General features: G+C 35.4%; 1 protein-coding gene across 2 annotated transcripts; it reads right to left on the bottom strand.

The window, feature by feature from the left end:
- Positions 1-7943: 7943 nt before the first annotated feature.
- Positions 7944-17143, bottom strand: LOC136234278 (protein IQ-DOMAIN 21). 2 transcript variants are annotated; one of them, XM_066024102.1, is made up of 6 exons: positions 16992-17143; positions 16721-16836; positions 12676-12999; positions 10902-11300; positions 9317-9604; positions 7944-8378 (listed from the first exon to the last, which is right to left on the bottom strand). In XM_066024102.1, exons 2-6 carry the CDS (start codon positions 16805-16807, stop codon positions 8127-8129), a joined length of 1350 nt encoding a protein of 449 aa, XP_065880174.1. In that variant the 5' UTR covers positions 16808-16836; positions 16992-17143; the 3' UTR covers positions 7944-8126. The 2 variants fall into 2 exon arrangements, with proteins under 2 accessions (XP_065880174.1, XP_065880176.1); XM_066024104.1 differs by having other exon boundaries at positions 9317-9601.
- Positions 17144-20812: the final 3669 nt, after the last annotated feature.

Genomic DNA, 20812 nt, shown 5'->3' with positions numbered 1-20812 from the left:
GCCCGGGCGGACCGGGGGGTGGACACCGTTGACGACAGATGATGTGATTGGCGCCGAAAGCAACCAATCGTGGAATCAAGCTGCTCGGTAGGGCCGGAGCTCGGAGTATGGAAGAGTCGCCACCCACGAATGGGAAAATGAACACCGATCAGGGAGACCGGTGAGGGTTCGGGAAACTTAGGTACGAGCCGAGAAGGCTAGCTCCTTTCCGGAGAAAGGCTACTAGGCACCCCGACATCGCCCGGTTATGAACCACCGGCCTCCTACTTAGCGTGTTAGGCGATAACAGACTAATCGTATATTTCCTTAAGTTTAAAATTCATTTGAAACCTTTTCTTTCTCGCTTTGAAAACCGTTTTGAGCATATTATTGGAAGCCATTTTAGTAAAGAATCACCCATTTTGCATGAATTTAAAGTATATAGGAGAGAGAGGGAGATAGAGGAAAGAATTGATTTATTCACAGTGTGATTTATGCTTCAATTTATATATTAACTCTAAGCTAATCTCACTTTCCAAAAACGAATTTATTTACACGGTTCGTACCTTAATCGCCGTTGGAACGATTTAGGTACGTTTCAAAACCCCGTTAATTTACATGATATCTACTCGAATCGCCGTTGGAACGACTCGAGCGTTTGAAAACGTTTGAACAAGAAATTTTAACCAAAAAAAACGTGATTAAGCATACAAGTCCATTTATTTTTGTACAAAACCGTTTAGTTGGGAAAACGATTCAAAACTCTATTATTTACAATTAAAAGAAATGATTTTAATTACAAGGTTCGCTTAATCCGTCGTTGGAACGAATTAAGGTTTGAAAACGTGATATTTGAGAAATCGTTGGAAAACGATAAAGAATTAAGGAGAAACCTTTTAATTACATTAGGAACCTCTAGAAACCATTAGTTTAAATAATCAAGTTAAAATCTCTTTTGTGGTTTATTTTTCCCTTTTTCACTCAATTTACTCCTTACTTAAACATAATTACAAAGGTAAACAAACTAAATCCAAACCCCACCCTAAATACATTTGAAATATATATATATACACGAAAATGAGTAATAATACCCATTAAAACCAAATAGAGAAAATAATACATATTAATAGGTAAAAATGATGGTGAAAATACTATTAGATATAATATACTTTTATTCAAATTAAAATCATGTAAAACAATGAACAAAGTTCATAAAGGTAGAAAAACAACCTTTAATCCAAAATAGTTTTTACCTAATAAACTCTAAACCAAGGTTTAATACCCCTCAACATCATCTATTAATTAATTATCCCAAAACCCCAAAAAACTATACATATATATATACATATAATTTACCAAAGCTAATTTAGTATAAATGGTATCAAAATAACGGATAAATAGATGTATAATTAGTGTTTAATAGTTATATATCCCAAAAATAATTTTGATAAACATATTACATGGTTACATATATACATATATAAAAATCAATTCCAAAAAGGTAAGAAAAATGTTCAAAAATTGATTTTTTAAAGTTCCAGCAGATTTACCGACGGAGAATCCGTCGGTCAACCGCCTTTACCGACAGAAAAAGGCAGAATTACAGAAACAGCACCTAACTTTCCAGATTTGTTCAAACACTTTAAATCTAATCTATTCTATCGTTTTGGGTCTCCGAACTACCAAAATTGGATCATAGTCAATAACGGAGACTCCTAAAACAATGTTTTATTTCAAAACGTTATTTGGAAATATTTTTAAAATTTATAATTACAACGTTTTGATTCCGAACTACCCTCAAATCGGGTCACGGTTCGTGTTGGGATGTCAAAACGAGGGTTTTTTATTTAAAACAAAAATATTTATTTAATACGAGACGGGAATTAAATAAACGCGGAAAAGTAAATAAACGTGATAAATAAATAACTAACTAAATAAATAAAACTATATCCTAAAAATAAATAAATGAATAGAATAAATAAAATAAATAAAACGAGTCTAGTCCTCGGATAATACCTCAAGATCGGTATTGACAGCTTAAGTCGATTGATTCCACGAATTATGATTTTTCGGTGTTTTGGTAAAATATTTACCTTTTAGAAAATTTAGATTTTTTTAGGAAAAAAATATTTTCTCCCAAAAAATTAACTTTCTCTCTCTAAAAATGTCTAGAGTGAGAAAGCTCTCAAAAATCCTCCTCCCCCAAATATATGGGGATCCGTGCCTTTTATAGGCACGGATCCCAAAAAGATTTGGGCGTCGCCCGATGGGAATTGGGCGACGCCCAAACCAGTTGGGCGCGCGCGCCCAACCTTGTCGGGCGTCCGCCCAGCGAACGTTAGGCGTTCGCCCGACGCCGCGGGGCGTCCGCCCATCGAACGTCGGGCGACGCCCATCGTCCGATGGCCGACGCTCGACACTCGGCCCGTCGGGCAGGCGCTGCATCGCGCGCCGTTATTTACGGAACGACGATCATCGTCGGAAGCGACATTGGTCATTCATCGGCTAACGCCCGACTTTCGGGGCCCTCTCATATATCGATACGATGATGAACATGTCCGACCTTACTCAGGAGATGCTGAATTTGTTAGCGGGGCTATCACATGCCGGCCGGCTCTCCGAGTTTCCCTTTGATTTTTAAATTTCCTAACTAATGGAATCAACCGCTTTAGCCGTTTGGCGTGGGTTTTCGTCACAGGTCCTCCGACTCGGTGTCTACAACCGTCCATCTGCATCATTTCTCCGGGCACCTTTGCGACGCGAGCCATCGCTCTCGCCAGGTCGGACGTCATCATATCGGAGTGCACTAACAAGCCCATCACATATTCCCGGAACTTAGCAATTTTGGCGTCCATTCTTTTCATCATCTCCGAGTGATCGCCCAACCAATCCATCATCCCCGCCTCCAGTTCGCTTCCACCATCAGTACACGCTCGCTTAGAGCCTTCGTGCCCCCCAACGGCATCATCTCCAGCACGCACTTTTTCATTTTCAATCCCAACAATAGACTTACCTTTATCATTCTTCCGTTTCCGGGTAAGGGGTCCTTGCATCTGCTGCTCGCTTTGTTCCTTCTCAGCAGCGGTCACCTTCGCAGTTTCTTTGGCCTCACTTCCTACAACATGCATCCCTTGCGGTATCTCGACAGTAACATCGATGTCATCATGCACGGTCAGCACGCCCCCCATAATCTGCACCACTTGGTTCGCATCTTCAAGCGACGAGAAGGAGGCAAGGCTTCCTCCGCAGTCTCAAGGCCGACACCAAACTCGTTCGGATCAAAATCCATGCTAACACGAGGATTACCTGGACCTGCATCAGTGACATCATGGTAAATATATATTTCAAAGTAGAAAAACACGTTAGAACTACGGAATGAAACTTACAACCCGGACCCCTCACCTACGATGGCAACGTTTACGGTTATCGCCTCCAACTCCGCTTGCTCTCCGTCCGAAAAATTATACCCGCGTTTCCATTTTTCGAAATCCGCCTGCGACCAGCCAGCTAGCTGGGCCATTCGCCATTGTTTCCAGATATAATATCCAACGGCCAGAAAATGTCCCACAAGCTCATCCACATCTTTCTTACTTTCTTCGTCCGTCGGCAACCCCTTTAAGTACTTTATCAGATGCTCCTCCGATGGCAACATGGGTCGCATTTTTAGCCACCTACCCGAATCCATGGGATCATCATTCCACGTCACGCGGAAAGGAAAGTCGCCATCCAGTTTTCGCACTAGAAAGTATCGATGCCTAAACTCGAGGATCTTATCCTTTAGGCCACCGAGTACCTTGAACTTCTGATGAGAGAAGGTCACGTGTTGAGAGCGGGGTCCTTTATTCGGCCGAAAAAATTCGCGAAACACCAGGCCAGTAGCTCGGTATCCAGCCGACTGGCACAAAGAATAAAACGCCACCATCATCATCCACCCGTTCGGATGAATTTGACCAGGACACATGTCATACTCTTTTAATACCTCCACAAAGAAGGGAAGCAGAGGTAGCTGCATCCCCGACTCCAACTACTCCTCATACACAACCAGCTCATTCGCCCCACCCACATGATGAGCACGATCATCTTCCTCCAACGCCACCAACTCATAAGGCTGCCCTAATCAATACACGGCAGAAATGGCGGCCAAGTCTGCGGACACAATAATACTATAAGCATCGTCCACCGCAAAGGATTCCGGCCTCTTCGGGCGGTGCCTTCCCTCAAAGCGTTTGCCGTCCACACTCGTCGCACCTGGCGACCTTGTCCATACCTTTTCCAGCATTTGTTCGTAGATCGAAGCCAAATGTCGCTCTACGGTAATCACTCCCTCTGGTACAACCACAACTACTTCAAGGACACCAACGGCGGGCCCTCCAGGCGGGCGCTCAACGCTGGGCGACGCGCGTACCACGGCGGTTTTCCTTTTCTTCCCAGCGGCACCACCACCCTCCTCCGTCGCCCCTACTCACCTTTTTCGCTTTACAGATCGTTTTCGAGAAGCGTCACGAAGTGTAAAGTCGCCCGGTGTCACTGGCGGCAGTCGTTTTAGGGCTCCCCGCGAAGAACCCTCTAACATACTCCCCCTCCCCAGAAAAAACAACTAAACAAAAAAACTAAAGACAGGAGAGATAAGCGTTTCGACTGACCTCGAAAAGGTTACGACGAGTGTCGTAGAGAATCTTCTGAAGAGCGTCGTCAATCACTATAACCGGTGCCCAGCAAGCGCGAGCAAACGACAGAGCAACGACGAAACGATCGACAGAAAACAGCAGCTCCAAAGGGAAAGCGAGACGGCCAAATCGCAATGGGAGGAGAATTTGGCGAAATAAGACAGAAATAGGGCCTCTCCTTGCATTTTATATCTAACTAAAATTGGAGGCGCCGACAAAGCACGACATTCAAAGTCTTTTTTACGGCGCGTGCATGAGCATTTAATGCAGGCCAATAAATTGCGCGCTAAAACCCACAAGCGCATGCATCAAATCTGAAGGGTCTCTATGAGGAAACCGGGCACCTTTCATACATCTGTCAATCACTCGTTAAGAAGAGAGTAATCAACTAAAATCCTCGTCTCCTCGCGTGCAATACTCGGCTAGCCTAGCCGGGGGGGACTACTTGATTCGGAATATTACTTAGGCCCAAGAGGCCCAACGATGCCGGACCAGCGAATGGGCCAGGACAACAGAGGGCCCGCAGGTCCAAGTCAATCCACTATAAAAATACCAATGAAGGAAGAATAAGTGATCGGGTAACTAATTTCCTACCTCACTCACATTTGATTACCATACTCTCTTGAACCACTAATTGTCTTAATCTTCGGAGTGTCCGTAGGGACCGTTCCCCACGCAGAGCCGGTCCCCGAAGAAGCCAGACCTTCCCGACGAAGATCCAGATCACTATTCCGCATTCCCAGATTACTAATCATTAAAAATATATTTTTATTCTCTTGAATTTTTATTTTTTAATATAATATCTTTAAACTAACATTAAATATTAATAAAAAAATTAAAAATCATATTTTTTTCTTCATTTATAAAATTTATTAGAGATAAATAAAGATTACTTTTTACAAAATTTATATAGTTTTGGTTATATTTTGATAATTTTTGAAATATTTTTCATTCATTTTTTTAGTCAATAAATTTTAGGCTACTAATATAATTATATAAATTTAATAAATTAATTACTCAATATTGTAGAGATTATGTAGGAAAAAGGAGAAAAAACATAAAATAGAAAAATAGATGTTTTATTATTAAAACATAAAGTAAAGGGTAATTTTGGTATTTTAAAATTTATTTGGTATAATTTGACAATTGACTCAAATATAAGGACTAAGGAGTTGATGAACACAAAAACTGCGGGACTATATAATTATTTCGAAAAACAGAGGGACTGACTAGTGTATTAAGTAAAAACTCAGGGACTTTATAATTATTTACCCTATATTTAAATTGTTTTTAAACAACGGTTATTTTTTTTGCTTTGATATGTTTTTATATGTTAGAAAAATTATAAATAGACGAAGAAATCTTAAAAGTTATATTCTAAAGGCATAATACATCACCAGCTCCCTGAACTTGTTCAAAATAGTAGATTGGTTTTTGCAAGTGTCTCACTAGCTCCCTAAACTTGCTTATTTCATATCATCAGCTCCCTAAACTTGTCCATAAAAATAGATTAGCTCCTGAACTTTGTAAGTATCTCACTAACTCCTCAAACTTGCTTATTCTGTAACAACTAAATACAACAACCATAATACTAACTCTCGATCATTGTCAATTCAATCTTTCAAACATGCAACACTAACTCTTATAATAGGTTGAAAAGTAGGAGAAGCGAAAAAATTACCTAACGAATAGATGAAGACATATTTTTAGAATTTAGGTTTAATAAGTTTTCATATTTAGTTGTTACAGAATAAGCAAGTTTAGGGAGTTTGTGATACACTTGCAAAGTTCAGAGAGTTAATCTACTTTTATGGACAAATTTAGGGAGCTGGTGATACGAAATAAGTAAGTTTAGGGAGCTAGTGAAATACTTGAAAAGTTCAGAAAGCCAATCTATTATTTTAAACAAATTCAGGAAGCTGGTAAAACATTAGGCGTATTCTAAATGTATAAATCTTAAATGTTTTAGTGCAAAAATTTGTTTGTTTGTTTTTTTTTAAATGGAGGAAAGTTTGGTTTATCCTTTGTAAACTTTCAAATTACAGAGACATTATTATAAATGCTAAAGCATAAGGTTATTTTTATAATTTGTCTTTTATGTAAACCTTGATTTTTTATTTTTATTTTGCGAAAGGAGAAAGACTTTATTATTACTTGGAAACAAAATCTTTACATAATGTATTCTCAAGCCAATTACGCACAATTGAAGAACAAAAAAAGATTAGCATGAAAGAGGACGTCCAGCCATTTCATGGGCTGGTTCATTAGCTAACATAGAAATAAATAAATCAATGGAAAATATATCCTAATAATTTTCTTCCGTTATGACTCCCTCCTCCGCTTCATTGTTCCTATTTAGCCCAACTAGCCCATTTAATAAACAGGTTAAGTGACGGGTTAGCCGACTTGATTCGTTTAACCCATTGTAACAATTTGTGAAAAAACCTAAAAAATGATAAAAACGAAAACCAAAAAATAAAAATAAGACAAACGATAAAAAAAACAGGAAAAAAGAAAAACAATGAAAAACCAAAAAAATATGAAAACGAAAAATATGAACAGAAAAATAGTAAACATGAAATGGAAAAAATATAAAAGGTCTAATACACAAATAACTCCTGGACTTGTTTAAATGTTGCAACTGCCCTCCCGAACTTTCAATTGTAACAATTTACCTCTCAAACTTGTCCAATTGTAAAACATAACCCCTCAAACTTGTCCAATTGTAAAACATAACCTCAAATGACTGACATGAACTGCAATTGAAGAAACACGTGAAATACAAAAGTTGCAACGCTCGTGAAGTGTGATAATCAGATTTATGGTGTGATACGAATCCGGAGAAACGTTTTTACAGTTGCTTCAAGTACGGGGTAAAAATATTCCCAATTTGGGATTATGTTTTACAATTGGACAAGTTTAAGGGGTAAGTTACAATTGAAAGTTGGAAAGGGCAGTTGCAACATTTGAACAAATTCAAGAGGTTATTTGTTTATTAGACCAATATAAAAATACGAAAAAGGGTAAATTAATTCCGTCTAACTAAAAGGACTATCCTATAAATCTCTTCTTGTATTTATCCTGTATATTAATTCCTTTAGGTTTCTCTCTAAGGTTTCCGTATATGTTATATCTTTTCACAGTGAATTACGAAGTATAGATACATAACATACAACATACGATTTACATCATAAATTCTCTTGATAATGAAAGTTTTTTTACCATAAACGTAAACATAAATTAGCCAAACCACGTAATATGATCTCTCCCAATCTCTCCTACCAACAACAACAAACATAACAGAAGAATTATTTACATACCAAAACAAGAATATATTAAGTTATGTAAATAGTTATAACTCAATAAACAAATAAAGTTACCAACCCTTATTACAGAGGTAGTAAATTATAGCACAAATGCCAAACAAACAAACATGAATCAATAATAAAATAAATTATATAAAGTTTAAAAGTTGAGTGGTCAACTAAATTGATCATTCCTCCAACCATGACCATGACCATGACCATCAGCACCACCACCGGGACTCCGTTTAGAGTGAATGCTGGGATTTCCATTATGGTTCGGGCTAGGGCTAGGGCTCTTTGGGGTTAGCTGATAAGAAACTGTTCCTCCCCCTGAACTTGACGAATCGCAACCTATTCCTTTCCTTGTTGATGAGTTCCACTGGGGCACATATGCCCCGCGTTGTCGAGTTGTTCCATCAGCGCGTACCTATCAAAGAACCATTTGAATTCAAATATTTAACAGGAAAATAATTTTTATTATATAATCCCCGACACATGAGAATCGGTTCGGTTCGGTTACTAATCAATTTGAATTGTTGATTAACCGAACGGAATGAAATCCAAATCGAACCAAATTTTATTAGTTCAGTTCAGTTACTAAGCCATGGCCAATCAAAATTTATTATAATAAATTATAAAAATTATATAAAATATGAAACAAAAAAAATAGTAGTATATTAGAAGTAAATATATTAAATAGGCATAACAATTTGACTCCCTAAACTAAAATTTCAAAGTTAGTAAGACCTTAAACTATCAAAATCATCAAAGTATTAAACATGACTTCTAAAATTGAAATCCAACTCGAGAGGATCCAAATCCATTGAAATTTCATCAATAAATGGGGTTGCCATGATTTGAATCATCAACCACTTGGTCTAAAAAGTTAGAAGGGTAAATTACATCGATGATCACTAAAATTTGGGATTAATATAAAAAAACCACCGAACTTCATTTTGTTTCACTAAAAATTATTGAAATTTCATTTTCGTTTCAACAAACTCATTCAGATCATTTCAAACATGAAAAATCAATGGAAGAGTGACGTGATAATTACATTAGAAATGGTTGATTTTTAAGTATGACATGACATGTGACTGTAAAAAATATAAAAATTACATTTTTTATTACTTATTTCAACCGCTAGAAACTGATACATGACAACCCAAAAATAAAATTAGAGTAGGCCACCATTTCTAACGTGATTGTCACGTCTCTATTCCCGTGACTTATTATGCTTGAATTGGTTGGAATAACTAGATAGAAAACTTCAATGACTGAAACTTCACTAACCATTGATGCAATTTATCTACTGTAAAGATAAAATTGTAACTTTTATTATTATCTCGGACAGAGAAAGAGTACCTTTGCTTTAGCGGATTGAGTCGGGGCCATGTAACTGGGAAAATGGCTGTTAAGGCTTGATTGTCTATGATGTTTGGTTTCATTGATCCCTGGAGGTGGTGGTGTGGTGACATCCATTTCTACAGTTTTTTCAGACAAAGTGTCATCAATGGTGGTTGTTAGAGTCATGTAAGATGGTTGATTATGATAAGGTTGTGAAGACATCCATCTCTCTAACCAATTCCAACCCCATTCTGTTCCTCTCTCATCTTCATCTCCATAGAACCCTGTCTCTTGTTCATTCTGCTGCTGTTAACAATTCAAACCCACTTGGTCAGAACTACTTGTTAGAGATATTGATAAATACCAAAACCAGAAACTTTTAGAGTTTAATGAGAAGTTGTCCGGTGGATCAAGTGACATGAATCCGATTTAATCGAGATAGCAAAGAATAAAGTTGTCTAATTATATTTTTTTCATTAGTAAGGTTTATTGGATCGGGACCATAGTAGAATTTTTCATGTTTAATTAAATTTCAGCTTAAGATATAGTGTGTGAATGTACTTGTAAACACTTAGAGCCTCGAGGCAGAGCCGGCCTGAGAATGTGCAGGAAACGCGACAACGGAGTAGCTCCAAATAATAGGAGTATGCAAATATTCTTGTGATAACAGTTGATATTTATTGTAAGATAAACTGTATTTTAAAAAGATAACTGAAGTTCATTTTATTTCAATAGAGTCCCTTGACTTTCATTTTCATTTCAATAAATTCATTTTCGTCCGACATACTTTTAAAATGACATACTTTTATATAATATAGATGTCAGCTTGTGCACCACATGGCAATCAAATATATAGAAATTGCATTGTTTGGGTGCCACGTGGCAGTTTCAAGCAGTCAGATTAAATAAATAAGAATGTATTTTTTTCTACATGTTGTATGCAAAAGTAAAACGCTTTTCAATGAGACTGCTACGTTACTATTCTGGTGATTTGTTTCTATTTATTTGGATGGAATGGTTTTATCGAAATAAAAATGAAAGTCCAATAATTTTCAACAACAACAACAAAGCTTTAGTCCCGAAATGATTTGAGGTCGGCTAACATGAACCATCATATAAAACCGAAAAATCAAGTCGTGTCAGCGACACAACTTTATTAAAAGAAAATTAACGATGTAATACATCAAGCTCCCAAAAAATCGATTGATCCAAGTTGATCCACTGGCCACCTAAATTTATTTAAAGTGCCTTATAGCCCTCCTAAACTTTCTTACTACCCCTTAAACTTGTTTAAAGTAATATACATTTTAATTTGTTCAAATTATCTCTTATCCTGCCATGTGGACTTAAGTAGTTAATCATATCTCTTTAAACAAATTTAGACGACTAACGAAACATTTGGCAAATTCAGGAAGCAATCGACTTTTTTCGCTCAAATTCAAGATGCTGATGATGTATAACTTATAAGCCTTTGTTAACATTATCCAAAAGTTGACATTATATGTAACTTTTGGATACTATTTAGCTACTAAATGTTATCAATTTCCAAATTGAGGGAGAAAATAATTCTTAATTGCTAGATAAATGTGAATATATAACTAACCTGAGTGGGGTGATAGGAATAAGCATAAGCAAGAGCTCTCTCTCTTTTCATAGCAGCATCATGTTTCTTTGAAGCAGTTTCCATAATAATGTCTGAACTTTGATGCCTATTATCCCAATTTTTATTTCTTGAAGGACTATTACGAATATTATTCCTTCCTTGATCAACAGAGCTTCTTCTTCTTACTTGTTCTTCTTCTACTTCTTGTTTCTGTTGTTCAAACTTGTTTAGAAGCTTCTCATGAGTTAGCTGAAGTCTGCGAGCTCTTACTCTAGCTTGTACACGAACCAGTGCTTGCATACATCTCATTGTCATTTGTGCTTGCTTTCTTACATTATGCCCTCTCACTAGTGCTTGTAGCCTTACTAGTCCCTTCAATGCCCGTAATGCTCGTCGAGCCTGCAAAACAATTTCCATTCATATCGGGATTCGTTAGACATTTTTTAACTGGTATCTTTCAATTAAAAATTTGGAGCATACACTAGGTAGAGCCGTAATCAGCTGAATCGAGTTTTGTCCTCTGGTGTTCGGCTTGACAGAAAATTAACAAGCTCCGTATTGAGCTTGGCTCATTTTAACTGTTCGCGAGTTGTTCGCATTAATTTTGTTCATAAATTTTACTCACGAACAACTCGTTAATTTTGTTTATGAACTTTGCTCACGAACAACACGTTAGTTATGTCCATTAGTGAACTCACGAACAAAGCTCATGAACAAAACTATGTAGTTTTACATTTCCCCTTTCAGAATAATAGACACTATGATTATAAAACAATTGAATTGAGCTTGTTCACAAGTCAGATCATGAATATTTATAATCGAGATTGTTCATGAACCTATAACCGAGTCTCCTCGTAAGCTTTCAAGACGAGTTTCACCATGTTTAACCTCGGCTCATTTACAAATCAAGCCTCAAAATCATGCTCGAGCTGAACATGGTCAAGCTTTTATCGAGCCGAACGCTAAATCGCTCGTGAACGGCTCAACTCGTTTACAGTCCGAATACTAGAAGTCGAACTCAAGATTTCTATAGAAAATTTCTACAATGGCCCGGAACCAGTAGAAATTTTTCAATTTCTATATTAAACAACTTGAAAATCTTAGAGTATCTCTAAAAACCAACTCCAACAATCTCTTAATCACTCCTAGAATCATTATTGGAGAATGGATTAGAAATCTTTTGGAAATGTTCCAATCTTTCAAATCAAAGTTAAACTTAATATGTACTAAAATGGAAATCAATTAAACTTAATATGTATTTAAGTATTATTGTAACAAAAAAAACAAAAAAATTGTGTATTTATTATAAAAAGAAATGTCATAACACGAGAATTCCGATGGGGACAACTTGACATGAATAAAAGATGAAAATACAAGTAATGACAAATTTCTCGTGATTTTAATTAATTAAAGTCAAACGCAATAATAATATTCTAGAAAACTCGTAAAGCCAACGTTACAGTTAGAATGGCCTCCATGGCAAGGCACTAACTAATGAAAGTGAAAGCCAATCAGCAAGTGTATGTTTGTTATGAATTAAGTTTCAAAATAGTCCTTAAGCTTGTAGTCAATATCAATTTAGTCCAAATCTAGTTTTAAATATCAATTCACCTATTGAGTTTGCAAATTTTGACAAATTAGCTAAAATTAATCAGTTTTAATACCTAAAATTTCTAAAATTATACTTCCAATTTGGATTAAATTGATGTTGGCTACTAACCTTAAGGACCATTTTGGAACTATTTATGTAAAATGAGAGAGAAAAGAGAATTACTAGATAGCCCCGGTAGTAAGACTGAATAATGGTAGCAGCTCTTTCATCCTTGGAATGACGACCATGACCATAGCCAGCCAATCTGACAACCTTAGCTGCTGCTTGAGCAGCTGCAACAGCTGCTTCTGCTGCTGCTGCTGTAGCCACTGCAACTGCGATGGCATGATTTCTATCTTCACTTGTGGGTGTAGTAGATGCAATACTGCTCTCTTCATAATTACTTATTAAACCATAATCTGGTGAACTTTCTGCTGGGAAATGTTCCAATGACACTACCTCTGCTGCCTCATGTTCATGTTGCCATTTGATCTCTTCACCTTCTTTCTGAAATACGTTTATCCAAACTTTCATTTTTTTTAACCATAAACAAGAGTCTATAATGCATGTATGGAAAAAGTTAATAAAATTGCCCATGTAGTTAATGTAATTTGTAAGTTTTAGGCTTATATACATTCCTAGACACCTAACTTTGTTCGGAAAAATCCACTATCCTTCTAGACTTAACGTTCTATTTATTTTCTGAATTTATTTAAAGTGATTTACGATAGTAGAAAAATGAGAGAATTTAGGCATGTTATACGCTGTGAGTAAGTTAATTCATAGGATTCAGAAAGCTAATATGTCATTTTCAAAGAGTTAACAAATCACTTTCAACTAGGATGTTTTCAAACTACAATAGCAATTGACTTTTTTTTTAATAGAAATATAATAAGTCTAATTGTATTTTGTAAAATCTGTTCCTAAGATCAATTTTACCGTGATGGATGTTTTGGTTCATCATCTTGGCTCTTGTGTTTCAATTTTACCATGTTATCCATTTTTCAAATTTTTTTCTCAAAAAGTGTTATTAATTTAAGGTTGAATTATAATCATGTCCCTTAACTTTATCCTTATTTTATGACCTTTAAACTTTGTATTTTATTAATATAATAGCTTTTTACCAGAATCAAGATGGCCACTCTTATAACGGGTAACTCTCCATTATAGAGTTGATAGAAATGATAATTTTAAACAACTTTAATTCTTAAACTTTTTGATTTTAAAGTCGTTTAGGCTAAGAGAGAAAAAAATTGTTGTTTAGAGATGGAAAAATCCAAAATGGTGATTCGAAGAGTCGAAACCGATGATTCTAAGGAATATGGTTCTAAATAACTTTAATTCTTAAACTTTTCCATTTTGAGTCATCAACAGTAAAAGCGGCTATAAAATTTAGAGACTATAATGTAAGTATTGACAAAGTTGAGGGGTCATCAATGTAATTTACCCATCAATTTTACCCAATTGTTAACCCTTCCATCAAACTTGGACAAAATTTTCTAAAATTGAAACACAAGAGCCAAGAAATGCTAAATAATGCAAGTAACATATCCAAAATATGAGCTATTTTTATGTGAACTCATGTATTGATTGATGACACATGTTTGACCAATAACAAGTATATTAATGACACACTACATCAATTATAAAAGAAATATGATTCTCTTTAACATTTAGTGTAATAATAATGCTCCCAAATTTAGAGAGAACAAAGGAGGCAGCCAGAAATGTTTGGCATGATAGAGATCTAACAAAGTAAATCACATGTGTGATGAAGATAAATGATGTGATAGCTTTGTCAAGTGATTTCAATGAGGGACCATATGTTGTACACTCCCTTTATATTTCATGGTCCTTATTAAAATAGTAGCTCATCTTCTTTGTGGACCTATATGGAAATATTTATATCTATTTATATCCTTATAATTATAATCAATTTAGCCATAAGGGAGGCAGAAATGGATATTCAATGCATTATTGTAAAGATTTTTGTAAAAGTAAAGGAAATGGGGACGGAACGAAGCAGAAACGGATACTAAAAACATGATTTCTGGAAAAAAAAAATATGAGGAAATGAAAATGAAAACCGAAAAGAAACTCAAGCCGATAATCCGGTGGAAATATGTTTAGAGATACTCTCAATTGATCACATTCAGGATTCAATGTCCGAGCTAGAGAAGATATTGGGATTACAATTAGGCTTAAAGCACTATTTCGTCTCTATCTATCCAAAATTTTGTCATTTGGTCTATGTCCTATTTTTTGGTCACATTTGGTCTATTCCAATTGGTGAAATTTCACCCAATTTAAATGGAGATTTAATAGAATCGTTGCTTCTATTAACACACGATATTTTAACACTTGGACTTGATTGATTTTAATTAGGAATTTGTTTTTTTACGTTTTTTTTTGTTTTAATCTAATTAATTATTTCTACGTAAGAAAATTTATCTAGCAAAAAGTCTTTAGGACATGTCACATGTAAAATTACATGTGCATGGATAATGATTCTTTTAAATCTTCATCTAAATTGGATGAAATTTTACAAATTGGGATAGATCAGAATCAAATGTGGCCAAATAATAGAAAAAATCGGATTTAGAGAAGGTGTAATACGCAAAACAAAATTAGAAATTTGAATTTAAGAAAGCTCTAACATACTAAAAAATTTAGAAATTTGGATTTAAGAAAGACAGACAAAAAAAATTAAAAATTTTATTTGGAGCCCTGTATCCGCCCCCGAGAGACTGAATGTATAATTTTAAACTTAATGCAATTTTATTTCAAGTTTCATTAAACAAAGATAATATTTTTTTTCTAAAATTTCATAAATAGAAATTACACTGTTTTATGAATTAATTGTAAACTTGATATTGCATTTGTATGTCTGACTAAATCCGGTATCTATAATTTTCTATTTATTCCTTTTACCTTTAACAGGAAAAAAAACTTTTAGCTGAAATAGACACCAATTATCTATTTTTATTATTCCCAATCATATCATCAGATCAACTATATATAACGGTTTGGTTTTAATTTAAATCGAAATTAAACTTTATACGAGCCAAAGCTTACACAAAACCATTGATCTAAAACTTAAAATTAATTTTTTTTTTAAATTTCTTAAAAATAATTTTTATTATGAGATAATGTCTAAATCTTATAAGTGCAAATTTATTATTACCATACTGAATTAATTAATTAATTAATTTTTAAATAAAATCAATTTTATTATTACTTTATAATTTTTTTGAAAGAACTAAATTTATAATTTTTTATTGTTATATCGCACTTTTTAAATAGATTTATCTATTAAGTAGTTAGTTTTCTTTAAAGATAATAATTATCTAAACGCCAATGAGGGTTGGTCCGAGTGGCAAGGCGTTGAACCTCTGCTTGACAGGTTTGAGGTTCGATTCCCCACTCCGTCAAAATTTAGCCCTCATTGGTAGGTGATCTATAAATTCCACTGTAAACTCTCATCGAGGTTTGTGGTTTGCCCATTTTTCTTTCTTCTTTAATGTAAGCGCATTGCGCAAATTTTTTAAAAAATAATAATTATCTAAACATTTTAGAAATTTTAATTAATTTATAGGTAAAAAAACATCATTAAACCCGATCTTTCATTTTATTTTATTTTTGTTTATTAACCTATTCATCTTTTATTTTAATACATTAAGGGTATGTTTGTTTCGGCTGTTCCTGTTTGCTGTTACGGATAGGCAGCATATATTAATTGATTTTTGTCTAAAAAACCGCTGTTTCGAATTTTTACCAAACGTTTTGTTGTCTCCTGTTGCAAAAAGCATATAATCATTTATTTTGGTATTATTAACAAAATTAATTTTGAACATAAAATTCGATTAACATATTTTTATTCATTGAACATGTATTTGAAATCTGTATTTTTTTCACAGTTTGATGCGTAATGTCGCTATTAGAAAACTGTAAAACCATTAATATATACAAATAAGAGATCAATGACTTATATACAAAGATGAGAGCCTAATGCCTTTTCCCTTAAAAATAACAGTTAAACCATTCACTTGAAATTTCCAATTACCAGTTAAATACGCACTTTCCAAAAACCATCAAATTCTCAGTTTATCTGTAATATTATTATTTCAAATTTGAATTCTCGAACTCTTAGCATACGAAAATGTGATACATATCGAGAAATCAATTAGAAGCTGTAATATAATAGCAAAAGAAAAAGAAGATTGATTACCTTTCGTTCCGAAGCTAACTCCTTATGTGAAGACGACTTGAAAACTTTTTTTACCGACGAAAACCAGCCTCCTCCTTTCTTCCCCATCTTCTTCTGCAAATCTCACCTCTCTCTCTCTAATTTCACCGGAAAACAAACACATTCAACAAAAGCTCAAACGCATAACGAATAAATCCAAAAATTAAAAGAACTTCCGCAACAGAATCTCAATAATCGCACAGCATTTTAATTTGAAACAATAAAAGTGAAATCGCAATGCAAAATCAGATACCTGTTTGAATCGATTGCAGAAGAGTTTCAATCTCTTACATTATACTCTCGTCATCGATGGAGAAAAGCTCTAATGGAGATCAGAAGGAGACGAGAGAGAGAGAGAGAGAGAGAGGGAAAAGAAGAAGAAGAGGGTGGGAGTAGTAACTGCAGGCCGCGCGCTGCCGTTAGTATTAATCAAAATCACATTTATATAGTTGGTGGGAAATACAACCAATAGAATCGTGACACGTCATATGAAAAAAATAAATAAAAGGAAATTGGGGTAAATTTAGGGAAAAAAAGCATTCAGGAGGTCCTGATTCTTCCAATTTCCATAAATTGAGTCAATAATATTTTTTTTAAATATTAAGCTATTGACTTTTTTTTTTCTTATCACATTAAACTTGTAATTATAAAATTTAAACTTATAATTGTAAAATTAGTTAGTTAATTCAGTAAATAGCGTGCTACTAGTTTTATCTGTATCTGTATCTGGAATTGTATTTTATAGTTCAAAATAATTTTTTTAAAGTTTTTTTTATAGCGATATTAAATTAAATATATAAAAAGTGTTTTTCAAATTATTAAAAATACAAATTTTGCTCTAGTTCTATGGTGTTTTTGGCAAAAACGGAACATGTTAATTTGGAATCAAAAAGAGGAATCTTGGGCTGTGTTAATCAGAAGAGTGAAGGGCTGGTTTGAGGACTGGTTAAAAGCGCAGTGTCCGTGTCCTTTGTCGTCTTTGTCGCACAGCAACGGGTCGCGGGGAGGTCGAACGAGCTGGAGTCCTCCACCTGTTGGTACCTGGAAATGCAATTTGGATGCTGCCATCTTTATGGATGTTAATAAATGTGGTTTTGGATCTGTATTGAGGGGTTCTGATGGGAATTTCAGGGCATTATATAGTTCTTATTGTGAAGGGAGAGCGGAACCGAAATTTGCTGAAGCTTTAGCTTTATGTCAATGTCTTCAATGGATTAACTCGATACGGTATCAGCAGGTTTGTTTTGAAACTGATGCTAAATCTGTTGCGGATAGTATTCATTCAAATCGTGTTGGTTTATCTGAGTATGGTCAGATAATTCTTGACTGTAAGATCATTTTACAATCTAGGCCTGATTTTTCTGTGTCATTTGTACCAAGGTTAGCGAATAGGGTTGCGCACAATATTGCTCGCAATGCTTGTTCTTATGCTAGCTCTTATATGTCTTTCTTACTCCCTAGTTGGTTAGAGGAGTGCATTTGTACGGATTCTTTATCCTTTGTTTCTTAATTGATGATTCCTTTATTAAAAAAAATACAAATTTTATAAAATAAATAATATTATATTAGTCGAGTTTTATATTAAATGTGACTTTTGTTTTTTTGAAGGTAACTGAAATCTTTATTAATCAATGAAAGAATTGTCTTTGCAAAGAATAGCTTCTAACCAATAAGGAACCGAAAAAGAATTAAAACAGCTAGCTTGTGATAAGGCATTCCTTGCAATTGCATGGGCTGCTTCATTCGCTTGCCTTGGAATAAACGCGACTTTAAAGTCAGTATTTCTATCTAAAATATCTCTGCATTCTTCAATAATACCACCAAGCTTAGAAAGGTCTTGCTTCTGTGAATAAAGTTTATCAACGATCGCCTTCGCATCAGTTTCAATAGTCACTGATTGGAAATTCAAGGAGCTCAGCCAAGTCAAACTATAGCGTAGTGCAATAGCTTCCACAATACCCGGATCAAAAGTCCCGATGTAAAAAGAGCTACAAAGAGCTACAAAACCCCATCAGCTCCCCGGATAATTGCCCTTAAACTACATTTATTTTCAGCTGCAAAAATCGATCCGTCAATGTAGCATTTCCAAACGCCATTCGCTGGTTTCCTTCACCGTCTCGTCTCTGGTAGCTGTCCTATATGTCGCTGACCGTCTCCATTGGTACTACTCGTATTCGCTAGGCTCCACGCGTTAGAACATCACCCGAGCAGCTCCCATCGCAGCTTATGGACAGGCGCAAGAGCTGTTCCAGATTAGTTGATTTCGCTGGGTCCATACAGTCTATAACACCAGCGCCAGATTCTTCGCTCTCTTGCTGTCAATTATATCAAACAATTTAAGCAGCCAGTCCTCTTAAAGCCAAACGTCATTTTGTACTTGTAATTTACCAACAATATCCTAGCACCCTTTCGCATACGGGCAATCAAAAAACAAGTGGTAATCATGCTCTATGTTGACCTTGCACATCGGACATTCGAACGAGACTCTTATGTGTCTATTGTGTAATCTCCACCTTGTTGGTAAGACCTTTGCTCCCACTTTCCAAAGTAGCACTCTAACCTTTGGCGGAATATCAAATTCCCACAACCTTCTCCACCCATTCACAGCCAGTCTGTCACTTCTATTATCCTCCAGTACCCGATAACCAGACTTCACAAAGTAAATTCCATCCTTAGTAAAGTGCCACATTAACCGATCCTGTCTTGGCTGCCATAGAATTGTTAATGTGAGAATAGCATTTGCATCATCCTGATCAAACAAGTTCATCACTTTGTCCCTATCCCAAGTACGAGCCTCATTGTCAATCAAACTCTAGACATTTAGATTGTCCATGTCCACAGGTCGCTCCGAACGAACATAAAAGTTCCTATCACGGGCCAGCCATGCCTCCCCCCATATGCGGACCTGTTGTCCGTTACCAATTCTCCATCGCATCCCCTACAGGAGAAGATTCTTCGAAGCCCACACACTCCTCCAGACATAACTAGGATTATTGTCTAATCTAGAGGTGAGGAAAGTATTATTTGGAAAATATTTAGCTTTGTATATCTTACTAACCAGCATGTGAGGATTATTCAGAAACTTCCAACCCTGCTTTCCCAATAGGGACACATTGTAGTCCTGCAAATCGCGGAATCCAAGAGCCCATTTCTCTTTCCTGTAACTCAAACCATCCTAGCTAACCCAGTGAATGTTTCTTCTGCCATTTCCTTTCGTACCCCACCAATAGGAGTTCATGATTTTTTGAAGTTCAGAATAAAGAAACTTCGGGATCAGAAACGCACTCATGCAAAATGTTGGTAAGGCTTGAGCAACCGATTTCAATAAAAACTCCTTACCCGCATTAGACAAGAACTTGAAACTCCAACTGCTAAATGTGACTTTTGTTTAGCCACCATGTAATAAATAAAATAAAAACAATTGAGCACTTAATGTGTTAAAGTAAAAATTACACGCTGGAAAGTTTGTTAGGGTGTTAGTGTGAAATTACTTTTAAGCCCTTCCTTATTTGTATATATATCACAGATAAACATCTTCTTGATTCAATGAGAAATCGATCTCTTTTTCTTCTATCATTTCTGTTCTAGTTTTCATGGTATCAGAGCAGGCTGAGATAAGCCTGGGAATTTACTGATCGATTTTCTCATCGGAATGCGTCCAAAGAAAACGCGAGCAAAATTATATTCTGAAGTTTTGCGTGATTCAGCATCTACTCCAGATCTAGAAGACTCCGACAACAACTCCGGTGATTCTTCTTCTTACCCCGACGATTCATCATACAACCGCGAGCGAAATTCTTCATCTAATTCTGTGAAGATGACTACAAATCAGCAGGTAACAAATGTTACTGATAATCCTAACATGATTTTAGTTTCTACTGTGTTAAATGGAACTAATTTCATCGCATGGAAGAGAACTATGATTTTAGCCCTAAGTGCCAAACGCAAGTTGAAATTTGTTCAGAAGGATACTAAACCTGAAAATGAAAACTCAGATGAGTATTTCAAATGGAAATGGGATGATGATCTAGTTTTTTCCTGGATTCGCAATTCTTTGACCAAAGAATTAGCAGA

Source organism: Euphorbia lathyris, chromosome 6 (genome assembly GCF_963576675.1).
Source record: "Euphorbia lathyris chromosome 6, ddEupLath1.1, whole genome shotgun sequence".
Taxonomy (NCBI): Eukaryota; Viridiplantae; Streptophyta; class Magnoliopsida; order Malpighiales; family Euphorbiaceae; genus Euphorbia; species Euphorbia lathyris.
This window is presented reverse-complemented; position numbering and strand designations above follow the sequence as displayed.

Coding starts and splice junctions, on each gene's coding strand:
- LOC136234278 (XM_066024102.1), bottom strand. CDS start 16,807: ATGGGGAAGAAAGGAGGAGGCTGGTTTTCGTCGGTAAAAAAAGTTTTC. Junction 11,301..12,675: donor CTTACTACCGGGGCTATCTA/GTAATTCTCTTT, acceptor ATTGTTTTGCAG/GCTCGACGAGCATTACGGGC. Junction 8,379..9,316: donor CTCAATCCGCTAAAGCAAAG/GTACTCTTTCTC, acceptor GTTCTTTGATAG/GTACGCGCTGATGGAACAAC.